The sequence below is a fragment of the Arvicola amphibius genome, chromosome 5, assembly GCF_903992535.2.
Source record: "Arvicola amphibius chromosome 5, mArvAmp1.2, whole genome shotgun sequence".
NCBI lineage: Eukaryota > Metazoa > Chordata > Mammalia > Rodentia > Cricetidae > Arvicola > Arvicola amphibius.
The window spans coordinates 154,726,321-154,748,577 of NC_052051.1; the positions used below are offsets into that span (position 1 = coordinate 154,726,321).

Genomic DNA, 22,257 nt, shown 5'->3' on the forward strand with positions numbered 1-22,257 from the left:
TAAGTTTGTGTGTGTGTGTGTGTGTGTGTGTGTAGATTTACGGATGTTACCCTGTAGAATCTCCTGACTGCTAACACAATCAAGGATGTGCCCCATTGCTGTCTCAGAATGCCTCATGCGACCCTTCACAGCTGTAGTCAGCTTCCTTCATCCTCCTCCCCACCACCAGCATCCTGTCCCGGGTCTCTCTGGTGCTGTCATCTCTGTACAAATGCATCTGACACGGCCCCTCCTGTGCTGTGCATTTTTCCTCAGTTCACGCGGGTGGTTGAGCGCATAGGCTACGGTTTATCCTGTGCAGTTGCTGAGCCCTTGTGTGGTGTGGAAGCTCCACTGTTTGCTCTCCAAGCGTCCTGGAAAGGGTGCTTGGGCCCTTTCTGAATGGAGTTACTGCACACAAAGCTGCGATGAACATCCACCATCACTTGTGTGGACCTAGTTTTCGGATCTCTGGGATAAACACATAAAAGTGCAGTTGCTGCAGGTCGTGGCGAACACCCATTCAATTTTATAAGGAATTGGCGTCTTACTTCCAGGGAGCGGCAACACTCTGCATTCCACCCAGCACTGCCTGAGAGACCCCCGATGGCACACGCTTTCAGGATTGTCTCTAGTTTTGGTTTTGGTTTGCTGTTCTGACGTAGCGTGGGGGACAGATCATGGTGGGTTTGATGGTGTGAAAGATCGAGTGTACGCATTTGCCATCTGCAAGTACTCCCCAGCAAAAAGGCTACTTGTTTCTTTCTTTCACTTTTGAATTGGGTCAGTAGTTTTTATTAAAACTTACTTTTGCTCATTCTTCTGGTCTCTAGAGCACCCGTCTTCGGGCTCCTTCCTGACAGTTTAGCCTGTGTTTGCATCTACTCTGTGAGTGTTCAGAGAAAAAGTTGGTTTTAATTATTTTGATGCATCTCAAGGTGTTCATTTCCCTTTAATGGACCGTGGATTTGAGTTTTTTGCTTGTTTGTTTTGGGTTTATCTCTCTATCTCTCTATTTCTCTATCTATCTATTTATTTATTTATTTGGTTGGTTGTTTGGTTGTTTGGGGGGGGTTGGGGGGGCTTTTTTGTTGTTGTTTAGGGGTGGTTTGGTTTTTGTTTGGTTTGGTGTAAAGTCTTAAGAATTCTTCATCCATCAGAATTGGAATACAGAGGCAAGTGGATCTCTGTGAGCTCAAGGCAAGCCTGGTCTACAGAGTGAATTCCAGGCCAGAAGAGCTACATAGTGAGACCCATCTCAAAAAACAAACAAAAAGAAAAATGAAGAAAACCCAAGAATTCTTCATCTAAAGTCCTGAAAACTCCTTCTGCTGTTTTGTTTTCCGTTTTTGCTTCCACTTTTCCACGCTTCATTCTGTGATCCATTCTCAGTAACTTTTGTGTAAAGTATGAAGTTTAGACTGGGGCTTTTTGTTAAAATACTTTTGGGGTTTGATAAAAGACTTTAGGAAATGCAGTTCATCGAATTGCTTTTGCCACTGTCAAAAATCATTTCCACATGTTTTGGTTTTTGTGTTTGTTTGTTTGTTTGTTTGTTGTTTTGATGGATTCTGCTCCACAGAGCAGTGTGGCTGTGCCTCCATCAGGACCAGGATGTCTCCATCACTGACTCAATACGTGAGTTTGAGTCCGGCAGAGACAGTTCTTTCCCTTCCTCCTCCCTGTCTTCTTTCTTCTCTTTTTTTTCCTCCTCTTTCTCCTTCTCTTCTTGCCCCACCACCTCTTTTTCCTCCTTTATAAAAAACCATGTTGATGGAGAGAGGACTGAAACACTAGCTCAGCAATTAAGAGTATTTCTTCCTTGTCTTGCAGAAGACCCAGGTTCAGTTCCCAGTGCCCATGTGATGCTTCTGACCTCCGTGGGCAACACACACAGTGCATATACAAACATACAGGCAAAACACGCATACATAAAATAATTTTTTTTAAAAAAGTAAACTCATGTTGGATATTCCAGATTCTCAGGCTCTCCAAATAAATTTTAGAGTGTCTTCTTCACACACACAAAGCCCTGGTGGCATTTCACGAGCACACATCTGCACCGGTGAACAAGAGAGAATAGTTTCACTGTGTTGAGGGTTCCCACAGAAGATCATAGGTGGCCTCTGGTTCCACAGGCCATTCGCTTCTTCCATCAGATTTTTTTCTTCCACCAGTTTTTTTTCTTCAGGACATTTAAATATTCATTTTCCTTGTGTCACTTTTAAGTGTCAACATGTTTTGAACTTCAGTGTTTATTTGATATCTAAAACCGTGAGTGATTTTCACGTGTTAAGCGTGTGTCTTGCCACTTGGCTGAATGTTCTTGTTAAGTAAAAGATGTTGTTTGGTTCACATTCTGTGGTTTCATAGGTTTGTTGGGATATTCTACTAGATCATGATGACATCTACACGTGTGGTATTTTGTTCTTTCTTTCCACTCTAAGTCATTTAGCCAGGCATGGTAGCAATGCTTCTAATGCCAGCACTCAGGAGACAGAGATAGGTGAATCTCTCTGAATAACAGGCCAGCCTCTTCTACATAAGTTCGAGGCTAGCCAGGGCTACAACATGAAACAAAATAAGCCGGGTGGTCGTGTTGCATGCCTTTAATTCCAGCACTCGGGAGGCAGAAGAAATGCACAGTGAGGACCCACACATCTCTGCTCGGCTCGTCTGAATGCATTTACACATGCACACAAACACACAATCGTTGTCCTCAGGACTCCCTGTGCGCATCCCTATCAAGCTGAATTTTTGTAATAAGAACTCGCGGAGTTGTTGATAAAGTTTTATGTTAACAGTATATTTACATTTTAGCCATTTCTTTCTAATTCTCTATCCATTCTTAGTCTTATCTCCTTCCTACCCGTGCGCGACTGTAGCTCATGGAGCATCCTGTGGATACTCACCTCCTTTGACTCTTCATGCGCTAGAGTCTAAGTAGACCTGCTAGCTAGAAATTACAAAGGTATGCTGCGGGTTTCTCCCGCACAACAGAGGCACAGCCCCTTTATGGAAGTTGTGCTGTCTTCTTAGCACAAGACACCGTGCAGCGTATCTCAGGCTGCACCAAGAGAAACGAGATGGAGTCCTTGACTTCAAGTGACCGTGGTTTTCTTAGGGATTTTAGAAGCTCCTCACTGTTTCCTAAGGCAAAGAATTTGCTGAGCGCCCTGCAGTATGTTGTGTCTGAAGCAGAAGGGCTGCACCTGGCAGAAGAGACGGCTGCTTGGCTAAGCCTAAACCACAGGTCTGGCTCTCAGCAGACAGTAACTGAGGATAAACTGTAGCATCCTCTGTCCCCCTCCACTTTCTTCCCAGTTCTGTTGTCCTCCGCTCTCCTGGTGGCTCCCCTGTCCCCCAGAGTCCCTGTGTGGACATCCTCACGACTCCTGCTGGACTCCTAGTTTATCCCTGGTGGAGACGTGATGGCATCCTTTCCCTGTTTCTAGGCTGCCCTAAAATGGTGGCTCTCAAGGCAGGGAATGAAGCCCAGTCAGAGGGTGGTTACTTTACAGACACAAGGTTCTCTCCCCAGCACCTCATGTACTGTACACGTCTGTCCAGCAGCAGGAGGGGACAGGAGGAGCAGAAGTTCAAGGTTATGTTCTGCTACATGGCGCTGTCAAGGCCAACCTGTGATGCATGACACCGTCCCCCAAAAGGCAGCGAGAACTGCGGCTGCCCACCACGTCCACACCTTGTTGTTAGAAAGGACAAAGCACTCCCTCTTGTGCTTGCATTCTGGAATAGTCAGTATGTTTTAGTCTCTGCGACAGCTATGCCAGCAGAGTCCTAGTGTCTGCTCCATAAGCAGGTGGGCTTTGCTACTACTGATCTCATCCTACAGTGGATGGCCAGGAAACCAGGTGTCTAAACCTGCTTTCTGCCTCTAGAAGACAGATGAAGAGTTAGGACGTGGTTTATTATAACGTTGCCTTAAAAGACCAGACAAATTAAATCAATTCTTAAGAAAGCCAATAACATAGGGAAAGAAATAAAAAATGATTCTCACTTATTTTAGGAGTTAGACTTCCTTTTTGTTGTTATATTGGGTTTTTGTGGTGGTGATGGTGGTCGTGTGTGTGTGTGTGTGTGTGTGTGTGTGTGTGTGTGTGTTTGACACTGACTCTCATGTAGCCGAGGCTGACCTTAAACACATTATGGAGACAAGGATGACCTTGACCTCCTGATTCTCCTAACTCCAACTCTCAAACGCTGGTATTACACGCTTGTGCTACCACTAGGCTTCTCTTGTGTGCACATTTACATGTATGTGTGTGGGCTTGTTGTGGTGGGTAGAGACAGCATGTAGGGATGTGCATGGGTGTGGGAGGGGAAAAGTTGGGGATGTGCATGTATGCATGCATTGGGGGGTGAGCAGGGCGGATGAGTGGGGGGAAGGTATGGGGGATGTGCATGTATGCATGCATTGGGGGGTGAGTGGGGTGTATGTTTTCAGAAGCAGGTGATATGTGTTGGCTGTTTTTACTCTGACTCCTCCAGATGTCTGGTGACACAATATTCTTGAAGTACCCTGAAGTGTGGTGGGAGCCCGAGCCAAAGTTGTTGTCCTAGAAACAGCAAGATCACACACCCTATTCGGAAGCAGGCATGGTGCATATGCTGTACCGTATGTCACTGTACATTGTTTGATAAGGGGAGATGATGGCCTTAATCATATTATCATCTTCGTATGTCCAGATCTCTTGCTACGGAGAGAAAGACTCAAAGCAGATGCTATAAGCCAGCCCTTCTTGCTTCCAGACTGCATGCGGGGAATCGTTATAGAAGGGGAGGTAGAACACAGGAGTGCAGAGATCAGTAAAAGGCCTGATAGCAAATAATTGGATTAGATAGAAAGATAGATGATAGGTAGGTACAAGTAGACAGACAGACAGACAGACAGACAGACAGACAGATGATTGATACATAGATGGAGAAGGATGGATAGATAGTAGAAGGATTCATAGGAAGGTGGGTAGAAAGAAAAGAAGGAGAAAAGAAGGAAGAGGAAAAGAAAGAAACTAGAAAAGATTGACTGGTGACAGGGAGATGGATAAGATGGATAGTACATACTACATGCATGCTACATGCATACTACATATATACTACATGTATGCTACATACATACTACATACATACATACATACATACCTTGGTACCTCACTGAGCCCCAGTCTCCAGGACTTCATTGAATGGTCCTTCCCACCCAGGTAGAGTTTGCAAGACTTAACCTGCTTTCTACATTCAGGGGTTTACATCTGACCTCTTTCTGTTGAACTAAATTAAGTACTGGGTGTCTCAATGCGGAGGGGACCCTGAAGCATGAAGATCTGCCCCCCCCCCCCAGGCCCCAGCATCTGCCCAGCCTTTTCTGGGGAGTAGTCACTGCCTCTGGAGTCATCCTCACACTGCTGCTGCGAGGCGTTCAGTGCGAAGCGCACCATTTCCTAACACAGAGCCCCTGTCCTCACGTGGGGTTGCCTCCAAATAAATCGAGCAAGGACTTAAAATCCCCAAAGCTGTAGCTCGTGCAGCAAGCCCGGCCTCCAGAGCAGCAAGGTCTGGCCTCTGAGCCTCTGATGAGGTGGTGGAGAGTTCATAGAACTCACTGACGTTCTGCTGAGAGTGAAACACAGAACAGCTGTGCAGGTGTGAGTTCCCACCCTTCCATAGTCCAACTGTACCCTGAACCATCAGGAGGGATAGCTGCCTGCCCAGGGCAGATCCAGGGACAGAGAGTGGTGGGAGAACGCCCCATAGACCAGCAGTGTCGGCAGGCTTCGTGGAAGAGAGCAAAACGGCACCCAGCTGAGGCCTCTGCACTGTGGCAGCTGCAGGCTGCACCTTGCCCCACATCACAGCCTGCACCCTTGTGAAAGTGATCACATGTCACTGGTCACAGCTGCGCCAGATGCCCTGCAGACTGACCCAGTTTTGGGTGCTTCTGCTTTAGCAAAGTCTGCCTGGAGACTCAAGGTTGTGTGTTCCCTACACAAGGAGTGGAAAAGGGATTCATTCATAGATGCATCCTTCCCCCACAGCTGTGGGTGAATTAACATGTTGCCTGGGACACCGGGACTGTGACTTTGCAGAGTCAGACAGGTTAAACTGCAAGCGATCTCTTTTGGAAGGCACAGTTGCATGTAAGGAGATGCAGGATCTCCTTGCGGCCCTGTATGAAGGGTCTAAGTCTGATCCTGACAGTGACCACCAGTTAGCACATCTGAGATGTCAGCCTCCTGCTTCTTCCTGTCTTCCTCCTCTCCCTCCTCCTCCTCTGCCTCAGTGGGTTCTGGCATTTAAGGTTGTCAGCTCAGTGTCTGGAGGGAAGGCAGGTTTGTCTGCCTTGAAGATACCTGGAGCATGTCTCCTTCATACTGGTACCTCCGTGACAAGTCTTGCTTCCTGAGGGGTCTCTCCTAAGAACAGGGTATGCACTGGGGTGCACCTGCTTAAAGAGGGTCCCTACAATAGGTGGATCTCCAACCCTCAGCTCCTGCTCTCTCCCCTACTGTGTAAGGTTGCCCCTGGAGTCCCTGGTCCTTGTGGCCCTTGCTTCTGGTCCTCACAGTACCCAGACCCCAGTCCTCACAGTACCCAGACCCCAGTCCTCACAGTACCCAGACCCTAGTTGTCACCAAACTCCTGGTTCTCTAGTACCCGGACTCTGGTCTTCACACCCAACCCCTCTTACCTACTACACATCATTTAGCTCCAATGTCATGCCACAACTCAAGGAACTACTGTGAAACATGTAGTTTCTCTCTCTCTCTCTCTCTCTCTCTCTCTCTCTCTCTCTCTCTCTCTGTATGTGTGTGTGTGTGTATGTGTGTGTGTGTGTGTGTGTGCGTGTGTGTGTGTGTCCATTTTCCTGGTCCAGAGTAGGAGAAAATGTCATTGGAATTTCCCTTGCCCTTCTTCTCCTTCCCTGCACTGAGCCCCTACTATGGACGACTATCACTGTCCTAAGTGCTAGAACCCACCTTGTCCTCCCAATGAAGTGAGCAGGGGGCAAAGGCCCTGGGTGTTGTCAGAGTGGGTGGCACCCAGGGTCTGACTGAGAGACACCTGAGACTGAGTGTTTGCAAGGGCCTGTGGTGGCAGAGCCTGGCTGGGAGCACTCACTGGAGCACTCAAGGTTGAGTGGGGCAAGCCTAGTGCTGCTTCCTAGGTTCCCCCGGTCTTCTCTGCTCTCCATTCTGACATGCCATTGCTCAGGGCAACCTGGCAAGGTAGCAGGCAGTCCTCTTAGTGACGGGTGGGAAAGCAAGCACACTTTGTTCTCTCCTCTAGTGCTCTGTGTATGCATGTATGAGTGTGTGTGTATGTGTGTGTATATGTGGATATGTGAATATGTATATGTGTGTATGTATATATGTATATGTGTGTATGTGTGAATATGTATATATGTGTATATGTGTGTGAGTGTGTATATGTGTGTATGTGTGAATATGTATATATGTGTATATGTGTGTGAGTGCATATGCGTTGGGCCTCCCCTCCCCTCTCTCCTCCCTCTGCTGTCTCTATCACTGATCACTAGGTAGACACTGACATTGAGTGTTGCTGTCTCTCACCTTGTACTTGGCCTCCAGCCTCATGAATCTGGTGCTAGCAGCTGACACCATGCAGACAGCTTTGCTGACACCTCCTCAGGAAATGCTATGTTTCTAAAGATACCCCATCCCTGAGCGTTCTCAGCAAGTTCGCACCTATCCCTACGGAAATCACAGCACTGTGTAGGCACTGGGAGCTGAGCCTCCCAAGCCCATTCTCCATGTTCTGAGAATAAAATTGGACCACACTCAGAGGGACCAGGAGCTTACCAGAGACAAGCACAGGAAGAATTCAGGCCTTTTTTTCCAGAACATTTTCTCCTGCTCTGTCACATATCCCTTTAAGTAGATTCTGTTGTCTTTAGAACATGCATGCATTTACACACACACACACACACACACACACACACACCACACACGACTGGTATCAAAAAGCATGTACAGGCTTTGTAATTTGGAGAAAGACATAATCACAGTCTATGAAAGCCACAGGACTGACAATTCTCACCCTGCAATGCTTGCATTTCTCAGCCCGTTTCCATTCTTATGAAAGGTATTTCTTCCTCGTCTTGATTTCATTAGAGCATTAAGTCATAAAACTTCAGTCTCCTGACATTCAGCATAGTCTTCTAAAATATCCTCACCTTTTTTGGGCCCAAAGACATTATTTAAACCTCACATGACACACAGAAAGCACTGAAGAAGCTCAGATCCATGGCACCAGGCACACACATGGTACACAAACATTCATGTAAGCAAACGCTCATACATATAAAATCCATTTTTTTTTGTTTTTTTTCGAGACAGGGTTTCTCTGCAGCTTTTTTAGAGCCTGGCCTGGAACTAGCTCTTGTAGACCAGGCTGGCCTCGAACTCACAGAGATCCGCCTGCCTCTGCCTCCCGAGTGCTGGGATTAAAGGCATGCGCCACCACCGCCCGGCATAAAATCCATTTTTAAAAAACAAAATTTCTCCCTCTTCATTGACATCTTGCAGTGATTTTTCCATGGGAAGGAAAGCATTCTGTGAGCTGGTGTGAAGGGCAGGAGAAGCAGACCCTCGGTTCACCAGCAATCCTTTCCTTAGTCTAGGACTCCAATCCACTGTCTTTGTAAGGCAAAGTCATCTGGTCTGACTGTGAACTCAAACAAAACCTCCAAAAGCAGCAGACTGCACGGCTTTCAGGAATGGGGCCCAACTGGGCTGCACAACACGCAACACGTCTGCCCAGCTCTGCCTGCGACCGATATGTGGACTTGTGCCACTCAGAGCCACTAAACTTCACGCATTTCCATGCCTAAAGAGTAGGTTGCATAAGAAAGTGCCTTTCTGGGAGTTCAGCCAGCCCAGCGCATGGTAAGTGAGGTCAAGCTGAGGTCCACCCTGAGTTCTCTGACTCATATCTTACTGCCCTTTCCTTTCCTTTAAATGCCACTGACACTTGCTGTATCCTTTTGTCTACATATGTATGTACGTATGCACGCATGCATATGCATGTTTGTGTGTCTATGTGTGGAGACCAGAGCCCATCAGTGAGTGACTTCCTCAATCTCTGTTCACCTCAGGTTTGGAGCATGAAGCTCAATGATTGAGTTAGACCAGTGAGCACTCCCATCTTTGCCCTCCCAGTACTGGGATTGTAGGTACGCAGCACCACACCCCATCTTCTAAGTGGTTCTGGGGCTGCAAACTCAGAGCCTCATGCTTGCACGGTTGGCTCTTTACCCTCTGAGCTGTCTCACCTGCAGCATCTTTATCATTCCTCCACGTCTTAGGAAGAATAGATCACAAGTCAGTTGCATGCCTTCTTGACTGACTCTTTAAAAACAGGCCAAGCCATTTCTTCTCCAAGGTCACTGTGGGGTTTGATAGCTACTTATAGCATTCTTTCCCCTGATTATGATCTGGAAGGTTCAGGAAACTTCCAGAGAGTTCTGGAGGGGAGTCACTCAGTAAAATGTTACATGCACTTGTGAAGACATGGCACCCATTAGGAGATGGGCTCCGGGCCAGATCTCCCAGGAGACTCTGGTGACGTCACAGCGTGGCATTCCGTCCTCTGATTAGAATCGGGAGATTTAGATCAACAGCCCTGGGATGCAGTTGTCTGGATTCAGAAAAGGCAAGTTTGGATTCACTGTGGCTCACACTATAGCTCTCCTGAGGTCCCCTGTAAACTGTGACCAGTGCGTGGGCCAGCATTTGGCTCCCTCCCTCAAAGCATCCAAGGGCCTAGGGTAGGTTAGAACAGAGCTGAGACCACAGACAAACATAACTCTATTGGGTGTCACTGGTTCACCATGCCCAGCGTGTGTGTGTGGCCCCTGTAATTACCCTGCTGTGCCCTGCTGTGCCAAAGTCATGCTGAACCTATGCCTGTAGTCATAACAATGGTGTGACTACCCACCATTTGGGAAGAGAGATACCTGAAGATAAAGTTGGGGCTGGCATGGAGGAAAGAACCCCAGTTAGGGCCCTATGTCCCTGTGCCTGCAAACATTACCAGAACTCCACGGCACCACCAAGAAGTGGAATGTGCCATCTGGGCCTTTACAGATAAGGAGAAACAGGCGTCAAGTCTCCAGAGCAAACCAGGGAAGGTGAGACCAGAGGGTGCTGCCCTGGCATGTCTGTTCCTAGAGCCTCCAGTGCTTCCTCTCCAGCCCCTTCCCAACCTGGGTGGGGCAGCTGTGTGGCGCATGCCTGGGATGCAAAGCATACCTGTCACCCAGCCTCACGGAAGCTGGCAGGATGGGACAGCTCTTCCTCAGGACCAACTCAGACAAACATGACTTAGGAACCGCCAGAGGTGGCACGGGTCAAAGAGGAAGGGAGCATAATAGACACCCAGTGAGTCGCCCTTCCCTGCTCAGATAAGCAGGCCCCCAGGGGTGTGCTGTCCAAGCTTGTCTGGTCTCACAGACCTAGCAGCTTCCTGGTGACCCTGTTATTTTCTCCTGGAGAGCTCCACATCTTCCCATAAAAGCTGCCAGAGCCAAGCATCCTTTCTAACCACACACTTGTGGGTACATAGTTACAGAAATCTCAAGTTGGAGTCTGTAAGGGTGGCTCAGGAAGTGAAGGGCTTGCAGTGCAGTCGTGAAGACCCGAATTCCATCTCTAGAACTCACAGGTATGATCCCAGTGCTGAGGAGGTAGAAACAGGCAGATCCCGAGGGCTCCTGGAAGCGTCAGACTAGCCTGCAGGGAGCTGCAGGTCCTAGTGAGAGAGCCATTCTCCAAAATCAAGTGCATAGTGCCTGAGGAATGATGTCTGAAGTCGACCTCTGACCTACACACACAGAGATATGAATTTGCACTCACACTTGCACATTTACGCACACCTCGCCCTCGAGCTGACCCAGCCTGAGCAGGAGGGAGCTGCGCTGTGGTCTCTAATGAGCTGCCACACTGCAGAGGATGTCCTGAGAGCAAGCCTCCAGCCTGCTCCTTCACTCTGGCGATGGTTCCAATGCTCTTATGTGGTAAACTCAAGGAATGAAATGAAAACAGATTTCCAACAGCTTCTACTGGCCTGCAGCTCTGGAACCTTACTCTAAAATGAACTTCTGTGACATTCAGACAGTGTTCTGTACCGTAGATGTACTTAAACCTAACAGGTTTCAAAGACAGGCTCGCCATGAGCAGATGGAAGTGTTAATACCCTGACACTCCAAAGCAGAAATCCCTGCTAGAACCTGGAAGAGAAGCCATCACTGAGACAGAACTCTCAGGTGGGAGGATATAGGCCTAGGATGTGAGGAACCCACATAGGAAACACCTTGGATCCATGTGCACGCAGAGAGACAGACAGACAGACTAGGCCTGCCCCTGTACAGGATGATGAGGAAGAGCTGGAACCAGCCAGAGAGGCAGGCGTGTGACCTGCCCCATCTGCTGCTACTCAATAGGAAGCAATCTCCAGTCCAAACAGACAGAGATAGGATCAGTAAAGAGGAAGATACAGGGAGAAAAGAGCCAGCTGTTCCTAACAATGTAGAATCAGCTCCCTCTCTAGGGAGCCTAAACAAAGGGAAGGGCTGGGACAGGAACATGGGACCACTTAGCCCTTAATGGATGCCAGTTTCTGCCCCTCACACAGCCTAAGGTGCGGTGTGTATACAAGACTGGATGGGGAGGCTCTTAGGCAAATAGCCAGCTGTCACTTCCCTGGTTAAAGTAAGTTTACCTTTTGAAGTCCCCTCCTGCAGCTGTGAGTTAACCCATCTTTTGGTCATGAGTGTGTGTCTGTGTATGTATGGGCATAGTATATTGTGCCTGTATGTGTGTATGAGTGTATTTCCTTTTGTATGTGTATATATGAGTGTATATTTGTGTGTGTGTGTGTCTGAGTGTGTGACCGTATGTCTGTGCTTGTGTGCACGCATGCATACAGCGGTGTTTAGATGTCGTCTGGGTGATGCTGTTAGCTATTTACTATGTTCCACGCACAGGGTGTTACAAGAATGTTGAGGATAGAGCAATGATTTCATCAGTGCTGATAAAGAAGGAAGTGAGGAAGAGGAAGGGATGAGACACAGAGAAGGAAAGAGACAAAGACAGCACAGGCAGACTCAGAAATGACAGGGACACTGAGGACCGAGCCCGGTCACTCAGCGTTTCTTCCCTCTGAGGTCTTTCATGTGGGTCCCCTGCTCTATTAGGTTTCTCCCATTTTTCTTTACAAGTCAAGGACACTGAGCCACTTGCTCCCTCCGTTCAGCTATCTGTGTCCACATTCTGGGTGGGGCTTACTTTATCTGCAGGAGGGCAGGCATGCTATGGGAGATATCAGCTGAGAAGCTGCCCCGTTAGTCCAGACACAATGTCAGTCTATGGCCCTGTGAGTTCTGCAGGGGAGGAGTCTCCAGGGCATGGACCTGCTTAGCCTGATCACACAGGGAAAGGAGGCTTCTTGCTGCAGTCTCTTCTGTGAGGAGACCTCATGTCCTGCATCCAGCCTTCCTGCAAAGCGGCATGATGCCCATCTTCTGAAATATTCCCTCTCCCCGCTTTGTATTTCCTGCCACGGGGGTCTTCCTATTTCTGGGGCATTAGTCTCTCTTTCCAACTAAACTCTCCCCAGGATTTCCTCCAAAAAAGGTGTCTGACCCATGCAGTCTACAGTAGCCTTTCCTTCAATGGAATTCTTCTGGATCAGGTGGCTGTCACCTCCCCAATACCACACTCTCTCAGAAGCGTGCTACAGTTCCACCATTGGCCCTGGGAACATTTAAACCAGAGGATCCACACAGAGGTCTCGCCAAGCATGGGATTCCTCCCATGCCCAGCAGAACAGTCTCTCGGAACATGAGGTCCAGGGAAACAGAGCAGAGCTATTGGGCAGTACAGACAGATACCCACATCTACAAGGCCAGACAGCCAGCCGGTCACCAGCGCCTGGTGATAAAGTGCACACGTTGCTGAAAACACAGCTTCAAGTGCTGGAAAAGGCAGAAAAAGGAGCCCTGTAGAGGAATTTAAAGCATTTGCTAGCGTTGACTCTTCTGGTTTATCAGTCACAGTTAAAGACACGTGGGATGGTTTAATAAAATCCACCTCGACTGGCATGCTTTGTGTGCGAGCACCCTGTGCGTGTCTCCAAACACAGAGAGGAGTTTTGTCTGTTGTGAGTAGTTGAGACCTAGAACAGTACTCGCTGAAAGCAGGAAGCCCCTTGCCTGGGCAAGACCACATTCAACTGCAAGGGATGCTGGGAAATGGTCTCTACTTGGGTTGCTGTGTTGGCAGATAATTACAGATTCTTTGTCTCAAACAATAAGTAAGGGGTAGGGGCTGGGAGAAGTTCCTTTCCATGCATGCATAACAAGAGCTAATATATAATTATTATTCACTTAACTTATTTATTGTGCGTGTGTGGGTATGTGTGTGTATGTGCTGTGTGTGCATGCATGCATACATGTGGGAATCAGAGGGCAGCTATCCAGAACTGGTTCTCTTCCTCTACAATGTGGATCCCAGGGATGGAACAGATCCCCCAGCTCAGTGGCCAGTGCCTTTTACCCACTAAGCTGTCTCCATGGCCCCGGAATATGTTCTTTCAAAACATCCATAAAAGCAACTTTCTTGGGAAACCCAAGAGTGCTCTCTTCTGCATGACAGATGGGGAAACTCCTTTCTGTAGAGATAGACTGATGGTATCTTAGGCCAGAGGTCTCCATTCCAAATTCTCAGCTCAGCCGCAGCAGTGAGAAAGTGTGGAAGCGAAACAAAGACTTGAGCCAGGAAGATTCAGAAATTTCAGACACATGAGTCACGGCTCATTGACCCTTTATCTACAGGAAGAAAGACAGGTGCTCAGGAATCTAGCATAAGCCAAATGAGACAATGTAATGGATTCGACCGGCTAAACCTCAGACTGGCCGTCCAGCTTCAGTTACACACCTTCTTGGCCCTGCCATCGGCAGAGAAACGCAAAACTCTCAAAAGCCTGATGTAGCTAGAGAGATGACCACACTCTTGTCTCCTACGTGTGACTTCCTCAGCCCTGGGAACAGAGCTGGCAGGGTCAGTGCCGCAAGATTTCCCAATTCCAAAGGTTTACAGCAATGTGAATGATGAAGCATATTGTGGCAAAAATAATCCCAATAGCTCCATGGAAACACCTATTTTAGGGCTGCTTTCTTGAACATGAATTCAGAAAGAAAAAAAAGAGAAACACATTGTGCAATCAACAGCATGTGATTTTTAAAAAAGTGCTAAAAACCCTTGGAATCTGTGAAATAATACAGCTGTTTGTGTCCAGCAACGCGCAGGACATCTGTGCATCTCTTGCAGCGTGTGCGAGGATGCACTACAGAATATGAACAAACCTTGCCATGCAATGGGCAGTGCACAATACACACGAGTAGCTCCTGGCCATTGCATACTTGCTATCTGGACAGCAGGAATGACCACTCCTTACATTAGAGCAGCTTTTGGGAGGAGGGAAAAGATGGTGTGGGGGACCAGTCTGCTGACTACCTATCTAGAACTGATTTCAATGAGGTCGTCCCTTATAATGAATCTGTTTCAGTGAGGTCTTCATAGGGCCCCCCTTTGCCAGTTACTACTGTGTTAATCCCACAGGTGTGAGGAGAAAGGCCACCGACACAAATCATGACCAAATTAATTAAAACAAGCAATTATTAAAGCAAATCTTTTCTTTCATGTACAAGCTGTCTCTCCCTAAAGACAGGGTTCAAGAGATCAGCATTAGACATGGGTAAGATAAGGGATTTTATAGTTCAGGGGTAGGGGGTTTCCAAATAGGGGATAGCAAATGCCTGAAACGAAGACATGGTTGCAAAGGAGGTCATAACAAGGTAGTTACGACAAGGAGGTCATAACAAGATGGTCATAATAATCTTTGGAAACAAAGTCATGGTTGCCGTTTCCTGGGACAGTACAGAACGATTTGTAGTTAAAAGTTACAGGTGGGGCATAGCCCAAACCTTGAAAAACAGATTTAATCATAAACAGGAACCTAGTTTGCCTTTACTATAAGATGACTTTTAAGTCTAAGATGGAAGCAGAATGGTTGATCAGTTGCATTCAGGGTCATTTCAGAAACAGACCAACTCACATTTTTATAAGACCCCAAGGTCCCTCGGACGTTAGACAGTTGTTCGCCCACCTCTCCTCCTCACCTCCTCGTGCACTGCCCCTGCTCCTCCCTTCACTGTAGCAGTGGGGTCTGCCTCCTGACTGATTGCATCATGTAATGTCGGGGCTTCTCAGTGCACCAGCGTTTCCGCCCTTTGCCCTTCCCTTGGCCACGGCAGTTCAAGTGGAGGTACTTGTGGCTGGAGAGCCACGTCTCAGCCTTAGCAATGTGCCAAATGCAGAAAGGAGATACCGACCCTTCAGCTGGGCGCCATTCTGCCCAGGAGACTAGGCCTGAACACAGGAGACCGACATGAGCAATCTGCCCCTCATACATCTTTACCCTAACTCCAGCCTGATCACCCCTACAGCTCCCAGGTTTTCCAGGGCAGGAAGGGAGCTTGGATCACTTCAATGGCATAGGAGACTGGGGCTCAAAAGAGTGGCGCCTCATCCAAGGATGCTCACCTGAAGGCTCAATCAAGACGGGGTCTCTCTTGTCCTGTCTGTCCTTCAGAAAGCCTTGCAAAATACAGGTGGGGAAATATCGAGGAATCAGGCACCCGAGTCATTAATGCCTCCTACAGACTGGCCAGTGACTCCCTTCTTGCTTGTTCGTCCAGGGAGAGTTCAGATACGTAGGTATTTGGGGAGCAGAGAGCACAGTGGAGACTGGGACTGACTGTTCCCAAAGGTTTGTTTCAGCTTCCGCTTGGCACAGGAGACGATCTTAGTATAAACACTACCCAAGACCACCCAAAGTCCTGAGGTTGAAAAGCTGACCGGTGTAGAATATCATGGCCTCCAAGGCATCTGGAAGTCCCATTTATCCCTGCCCTCTATGTAGAATGTCCTTAGTTATCCAAGGGCAGTCTGAGCATCCACCGGGCTTCCTGAAGAGTCTTCGCTTTCACCACGGTTTTCTCTTACTCCAGTAATTATATTCACTGCAAAACTGAGCCTCACAGAAGGCTGGCTGCAGACACAGTCGGCTCTTCCCAGCAGCCCTGTGGCAGCAGCTGTTCAAATTCACAGCAAGGAGCCTGCTGCAGGCTTTAGTAGCTAAGCAGCCCCTAAAGGCAGTCATGGGACTTAGGCTGCCCGTCGTCCAGACAAGAAAACAAAGGGCCTGCAGGCTTCTTTGTTATCACACATGCCTGCCTCAGGAGGCTGTCAAGACACCTGCGGTCACTTTATGTCACTTGTCTCTGCCTACCTTTTCATGTGTTATGCGTGGAAGGCTAGTCTAATCTAACCTGTTTATTTATTACTGTTGTTGTTTGAAAGATAAGCTCTTACAACACAACCGTGGCTGTCCTGGAACTTACCAGGTAGTCTAGGCTGACCTCGGGCTCTTAAAAGCCTCTATTAAAAAAACAAACAAAAAAAACTGAATTCTGAATTCGGGATATAAAATAAATAAATAGTAAAAATGAAAAAATGAAAGGTTCATTCAGTTCTGTAAGTAGGGCTTGTATATCTTGCAATATAATAAACTTCACCTTTGTAATGTCAAAAAAAAAGCCTCCCTCAGCCTCTGGAGTATGCTACTGCTCCTAGCTATAACTAAGCTTATTGAAAAGCCTGTTTTGTGATTTTGTTATTTCGGTGGCATTTGTGTCTGGCAGCATCGGGATCGTGACATATTGGTCCCATCATCATCCCAGATATCAGCTGGAGTCTCACTATGATGGAGCATTAGCTTGGTGGGACAACAGCTTAGCTTAAAGGGCCTGTGTCAAAGCGGTTTTTCTTTGTCCAGAATATGTAGGTGGCCACACAGTTCCACTTTGGGACAAATCTTGGAGGTTTGCCTTTGGAAGAAGGAAGCATCATAATTAGCTGACCCCAGTTGGGGTGGGGGAGGTGACAGAATGAGAAAATGGGGATAACTGATGGACAGAGACCAGGTGTGGAGGAGACCCCAGGTGGTTTAGGCCAGCTGGGATGGTCTTGTCATGTGGGTTAGGCAGACAGTCCCGTAAGCTTTTCCGTGCCTGCGTCTGGTCAGAGGAGAGCCTGGCAATGCTAACGAAGGTTGCTGTTTAGTGATGAATAGACCCAGCCTAGCTCCTAAGTAGGAAAGTAGTTCCAGATGTGTCTGTTGTGCTGTTTATTCTATATTTATATTTTTGACATTACTTTTTTTAATTGCACAGAATTAGAGGTCAAAGTTCAGAATAACATCGTGTATTCCTAGACTCATGGTTGACAGTGTACAGATAGCACGGATGCTTGGGTCAAACCCTAAGAAATGGAAGATTTTTTTTCTTAAGTACCATTTTAAGTACCTCAAACCCTCAGACCTCCATTTCCCAATGAGAGGGCTGCTTCAGTAAAATTTTCCCAGTTTAAACCAAGACTACTGCTAGACTAGACTTGAATGCTGACATCCCCTGTCAAGGCACCCTTGCATTTCAGAGACCATGATGTGAGAGTCCCCTCTGTGTGCTGTGGTTACCATTAATGAATAAAGAAACTTCTTTGGACCTATAGCAGGGCAGAACTTAGGTAGGCGGGGAAGACGACTCTGAATGCTGGGAGAAAGGAGGGCAGAGTCAGAGAGAAGCCATGTAGCCCGCTGGAGACAGACACCGGAACTTTAGCCTGTAAGCCACAGCCATGTGGCGATACACAGATTAATAGAAATGGGTTAAATTAAGATATAAGAGTTAGCTAGAGCATGGCCAAGCAGTGATTTAAATAATATGGTTTTGTGTGATTATTTTGGTTTCTGGGCAGCCAGGAAACAAACAAGCAGCCTCTTCCTCCTACAAGACCACACACACCAAATACAGAAGTCACCTGATTCTTCCTTATTGATAATCATTGCCAAGACCACAGCTTTCATTTCTTCAGCACAGTGGCCACCTCCACTAAAATGGCATCAAGTGAACCCTTTAAAAGCTCTCAGAGCCACCTGGAGCTGCTAACGTCCATAGACACCAGTGGTTCTCAACCTTCCTCATGCTGTGGTATCATGTTGATACTTCATACCTGTAATTCTGCTGCTGTTGTGAATCATAATGTAAATATCTGATATGCAGGGTATCTGATACGTGACCCCTATGTAAGGGCCATTCAAGTCTCCAACAGTTGCGACCCACAGGTTGAGAACCACTGATCTGGCCCCTTTCCCTTCCCCCAGAAAAAAAGTAGGAGTGGCTTCTCCTTTGCACCTGGCTGTGTTAGCACCACACCTGTGGGTCCTGCACTCAGAGGTGACTGCCGCCCTGTAGACAGAATTGCAGCAGAAGTTCTCGGTGCTGCAATCAGTTGTACAGTGGAGCTTTATTTCGTAAAGGGGCTCACAGAGCTCGGTGATATAGGTGGAAGAGCAGAGACGGGGGACAGCCATGTTTCAGTTACTGTCCCATTAGACCCAGACAGGAAACCACACAATTAGCACCAGATTGCTGATGTGGTGTCTCTACACGGATTAAAGAACTGGGGAGTGCCACACTGTTCAACCAAGGGAAAGCTACTGACTGAATTTAGGACTCTGCCCTGTTCTCTCCTTCTGCAAAGGTCAGACGACAGGTCCCATTAGAGGCTGGGACACTGGAACTCCAGCCTAGTGACTCCATCACAATGTTAACCCAGGCTGGGGGACCACTGAGGAGAGACCTGTCTCCACCTTGTGAAGGTGTCAGCTTCCGCTTCTTTGCACTTTTCGTCCTTCCTTGCCCCTTCCTCTCCTTTCCCACTTCCTTCCCTTTTTCTTTTTGATTTTGTTTGTTTTTATGAGTTCTGGATTTTCTTTTTTGTTTTTATATAATTGAGAAAGAAATTCTTCTGACCCATATGAACTATATAGCTAGTTGAAATTCATTCTAGCTTTGAACTAGCTATATAGCTGAGGATGGCCTTGAACTGCTGACGCTCCTGCCTCCACATCCCAAGTTCCGAGGTTACATCATGTGCTACCACTCACGGTTGGTCTTCTTTAGTTGCCAGCATTCCCCAGGTGAGGGGGAGAAGGAAGTCCGTTGTCAGGCACCTCTCTTCCTGTCAACCGTGAGTTTTCAAGAGCAAAGCGTGCCTTTTCCTCAGGCTTTGCCTTGTGATGTTTCATTCTTCCTTTGAAAGTCCACGCTACTTGACTCCTTGGGTTACCTTTCCTGGATTTGGCAAGGGAGCGGGCACTTGAGCGCTCATATCTTTAAGTGACCCTTAACTGGTTTCCTGGAAGAATCAGGTTACAGACCGGATAAGTGGTACCCTGCTGGGGGAGTACTCATGGCCAGGAATGGTTTTGTTGGGAATGGTCTTGCCCAAACTCTTCAGCCTGTGCATCCTTTGGAAAAGAATAAGTATATGTTTCCTGCTAAGGCTAGGGTTAAACAATTGAGAATGAGGAGGGCATGCTTGTCCTTATCCAACTTTATCTTCCCTGCAAATCCTGCACATTCTTCGGATACTTGTACAAGAAACAGCCACGTTCTGGCCTTGTCATCTGCAATCATCCCAACTCTCGAGGAGCAACAACATCTGTCCTTCTAACTGCTCAGCTCATTTCTCCCACCCCTCCTTACTCCCTCCTCATCCTTCCCCATCCCTCCTCACCCCTTCCCCACTCCACGGTCCACTCTGATATGAGTTGGAGCTCTGGGTATGTGCCTTGCGTTTGAATAGTCAGCAGGGTTTCTTGAGTGGGCAGACATCTCCTTAGATGATCATACGCTCCAATGTTGGTCACCAGGCAGAGTTGGACAGTTGGTGTCATTTTGTTTTCTAGATCTTCCCATGAGATCCCAGAGCAGCATTTGTTGACAACATTGATGTGCCTCCTGAATTCTCAGCGACTGCTGTGGATCATGGGATTTTTCTGTGGTTAAAGAACACTACGAAAAATCCAGACGCGTTAACCTTCCAGCTGACACCTTCTCTTCTCTTTCAGTTCCTGAGGATACCGCTGAGCCACTATGGGAAACCACGCTGGAAAACGAGAGCTGACTGCTGAAAAGGCCAGTAAGGTAGGACCCGGCAGAGGCCGACCCTCCTGCCCTGTGGCTTTGGGCCATCCAAAGATAAAGTGGAGTTTTAGCAAGAGTGGTTCCTGAACGGCTGGGCGGAGGCTGGGTCCTTGCTGTTGTTATAGATGCTGTGATTCATTTATTCAGGAGGATTGCCTGTTGGTGGGTACATCGTGGCCTGGAAAGAAAATGGGGGGGGGGGCGTGGAGTTGCCCAGAAAGTGGGAGGGGAAATGTGTGTGTGTGTGTGTGTGTGTGTGTGTGTGTGTGTGTGAGGGGGGGGGGGTAAGAGAAGGCTCTGCCTGTGAGTCATTGGACTTACCCTCAGCTCAAATGTTCCCAGAACAAAGATCGCAGGGTCTATGCTTTCTTGAAAATACGCTCTTGTCGTTCAACATTCCTTATTTGTAAGCAGTATTCCCGAATTCTACTCTCGCCTTAACCTCTGTGCTGAAATTGTGACCATTGAGACTTGTCCGCGGTCAGTGACGACCCCCATTCCCCATGTTAGCGTACATACAGCGCCTGCCTGTTCTGTAGAGGAAGGCCCTGATGTTGGGTTGGGAAGCTAAACCTGAGTCCCGGGTGTGGGCAAAGGGGCTATAGTTGGGCTGTTTCCTCCGTCTGGTGCTAATTCAGACATCTGCCTTCTGAGCTCGGCTGTCGGAAATGTGGGTAGATCGGGGCCTTCCCCCGTGGAAACAACAGCACCTCTCCCAGCCCCCTCCCACGCTCGTTCTGCCCTGGCTGTATGTCTCTTAGCCACTCAGCAGTCCACATGCAGACATGAGGTACAAGGCCCCTGCCTCCATCACGTATCCCACACAGGTATGGCCTATGTTTGCGCCAGAATTGAGGCTGTCCCCTCTCTCTTCGGAAGCTCACACTGTCCATGACACACCAGCAGATTGCAGCCCAGCCACTCTGATGGGTACTGGTTTTCAGTTCCATCCCTTCTCCCACGCCTTCTACAGCATATCACAGAATGTTTGGAAAGCACAGAGAAGCAAGACAGAAAAAAAAAAATTAGAAACCATCCCTTCCCTCCAGCCAGCCAGAGCTGGGCACACCAACTTCCTCTCCATAGTGGCATTCCCTTCATGGACTTTCCTGGTGGAGTCTGACCAGTGCTGTCCCTGGTACTTTCTGAGTCTCTCCCCACTCAAGATTGTCACACAGACCCCAAGTGGCTACAGAGTACAATTGCCTCAATTTCTGTTCCTTCATCACTCAAGAGTCCAAGGAAATATACTCTTAGCTAAATCTTTATTGTTCTGATAGAACATCATGACCAAGCAACTTTCAGGAGGAAGGGTTTGTTTGACTATAGTTCTAGAGGGTTAAGAATCCACCCTGGTGGGGAAGTATGGCTGCAAGCAATGGGAGTGTGAGCAGGAACTGGGTGCCGGGAGCTCACATCTTGAACAACAAGCACCAAGCAGAGAATGAACTGGAAATGGTGTGGCTCTTTTAAAGTCTCAAAGCCCAATTCCAATGCCACACCTCCTCCAGCAAGGCCTTACCTCCTAAACCTCCCCAAACGGCACCACCAATGGATACCAAGTATCCAAACGCCTGTGCCTTGGGGACCTTCTTACCAAAACTACCACAAACTTCCACTTGCCACAGTTTTCTGAGCCTGCCCACCCCCACCACATAGTTCACAGGGGAAGGGAAACTGAGCAAACACTTTTTCATCACTCTTAGGCCCAACATAAAACAATATGCCCTACCACTAGGGACAAACAGGAGCACATTTCAAACATCCACTGTCCCTGTCCTATAGCCTAAGTGGCATTTATTTAATAACAATGAACGGTAAGGTAAGACACGTCTGTATGGCTCCAGCTTGAGTTCCATTTCCACGTCACTCGAGGGGGCAGTCACACAAGACTTTCTGAGATCACCCCCAGAAAGGAAGTGAGAAGGTCTGTGCTTTCTCTCCCTGCTGGCATGTCACCTGGAAGTTCCAAACAGGATTCTCAAGTTTCTCCACTACTAGTTTATCAATATGTAAATCACTACTCAATCAATATTGAGTCAAGTAAAGTAGCTTATTACTATAACACAGTTAGCAAGCTCACCGGTTCTGTGGCTATGATTGCCTGCAACGCTGGACCCTGGCAAGGTTAA

At 47.9% G+C, this 22,257-nt stretch overlaps 1 protein-coding gene across 3 annotated transcripts in view; it reads left to right on the forward strand.

Moving 5' to 3' along the window:
• LOC119814432 (myelin basic protein) overlaps positions 1 to 22,257 on the forward strand; it is a 107,934-nt gene that overhangs the window by 5,716 nt on the left and 79,961 nt on the right. For 2 of the 3 annotated variants that reach the window (XM_038330155.1, XM_038330156.1), the window contains exon 2: positions 20,050 to 20,125. In XM_038330155.1, the coding sequence (XP_038186083.1) occupies positions 20,075 to 20,125 (51 nt within the window). In that variant the 5' untranslated portion in view covers positions 20,050 to 20,074. Of the gene's footprint in view, positions 1 to 812; positions 868 to 1,139; positions 1,618 to 20,049; positions 20,126 to 22,257 lie in introns of all 3 variants that reach the window. The other variant, XM_038330154.1, reaches the window with a different exon arrangement.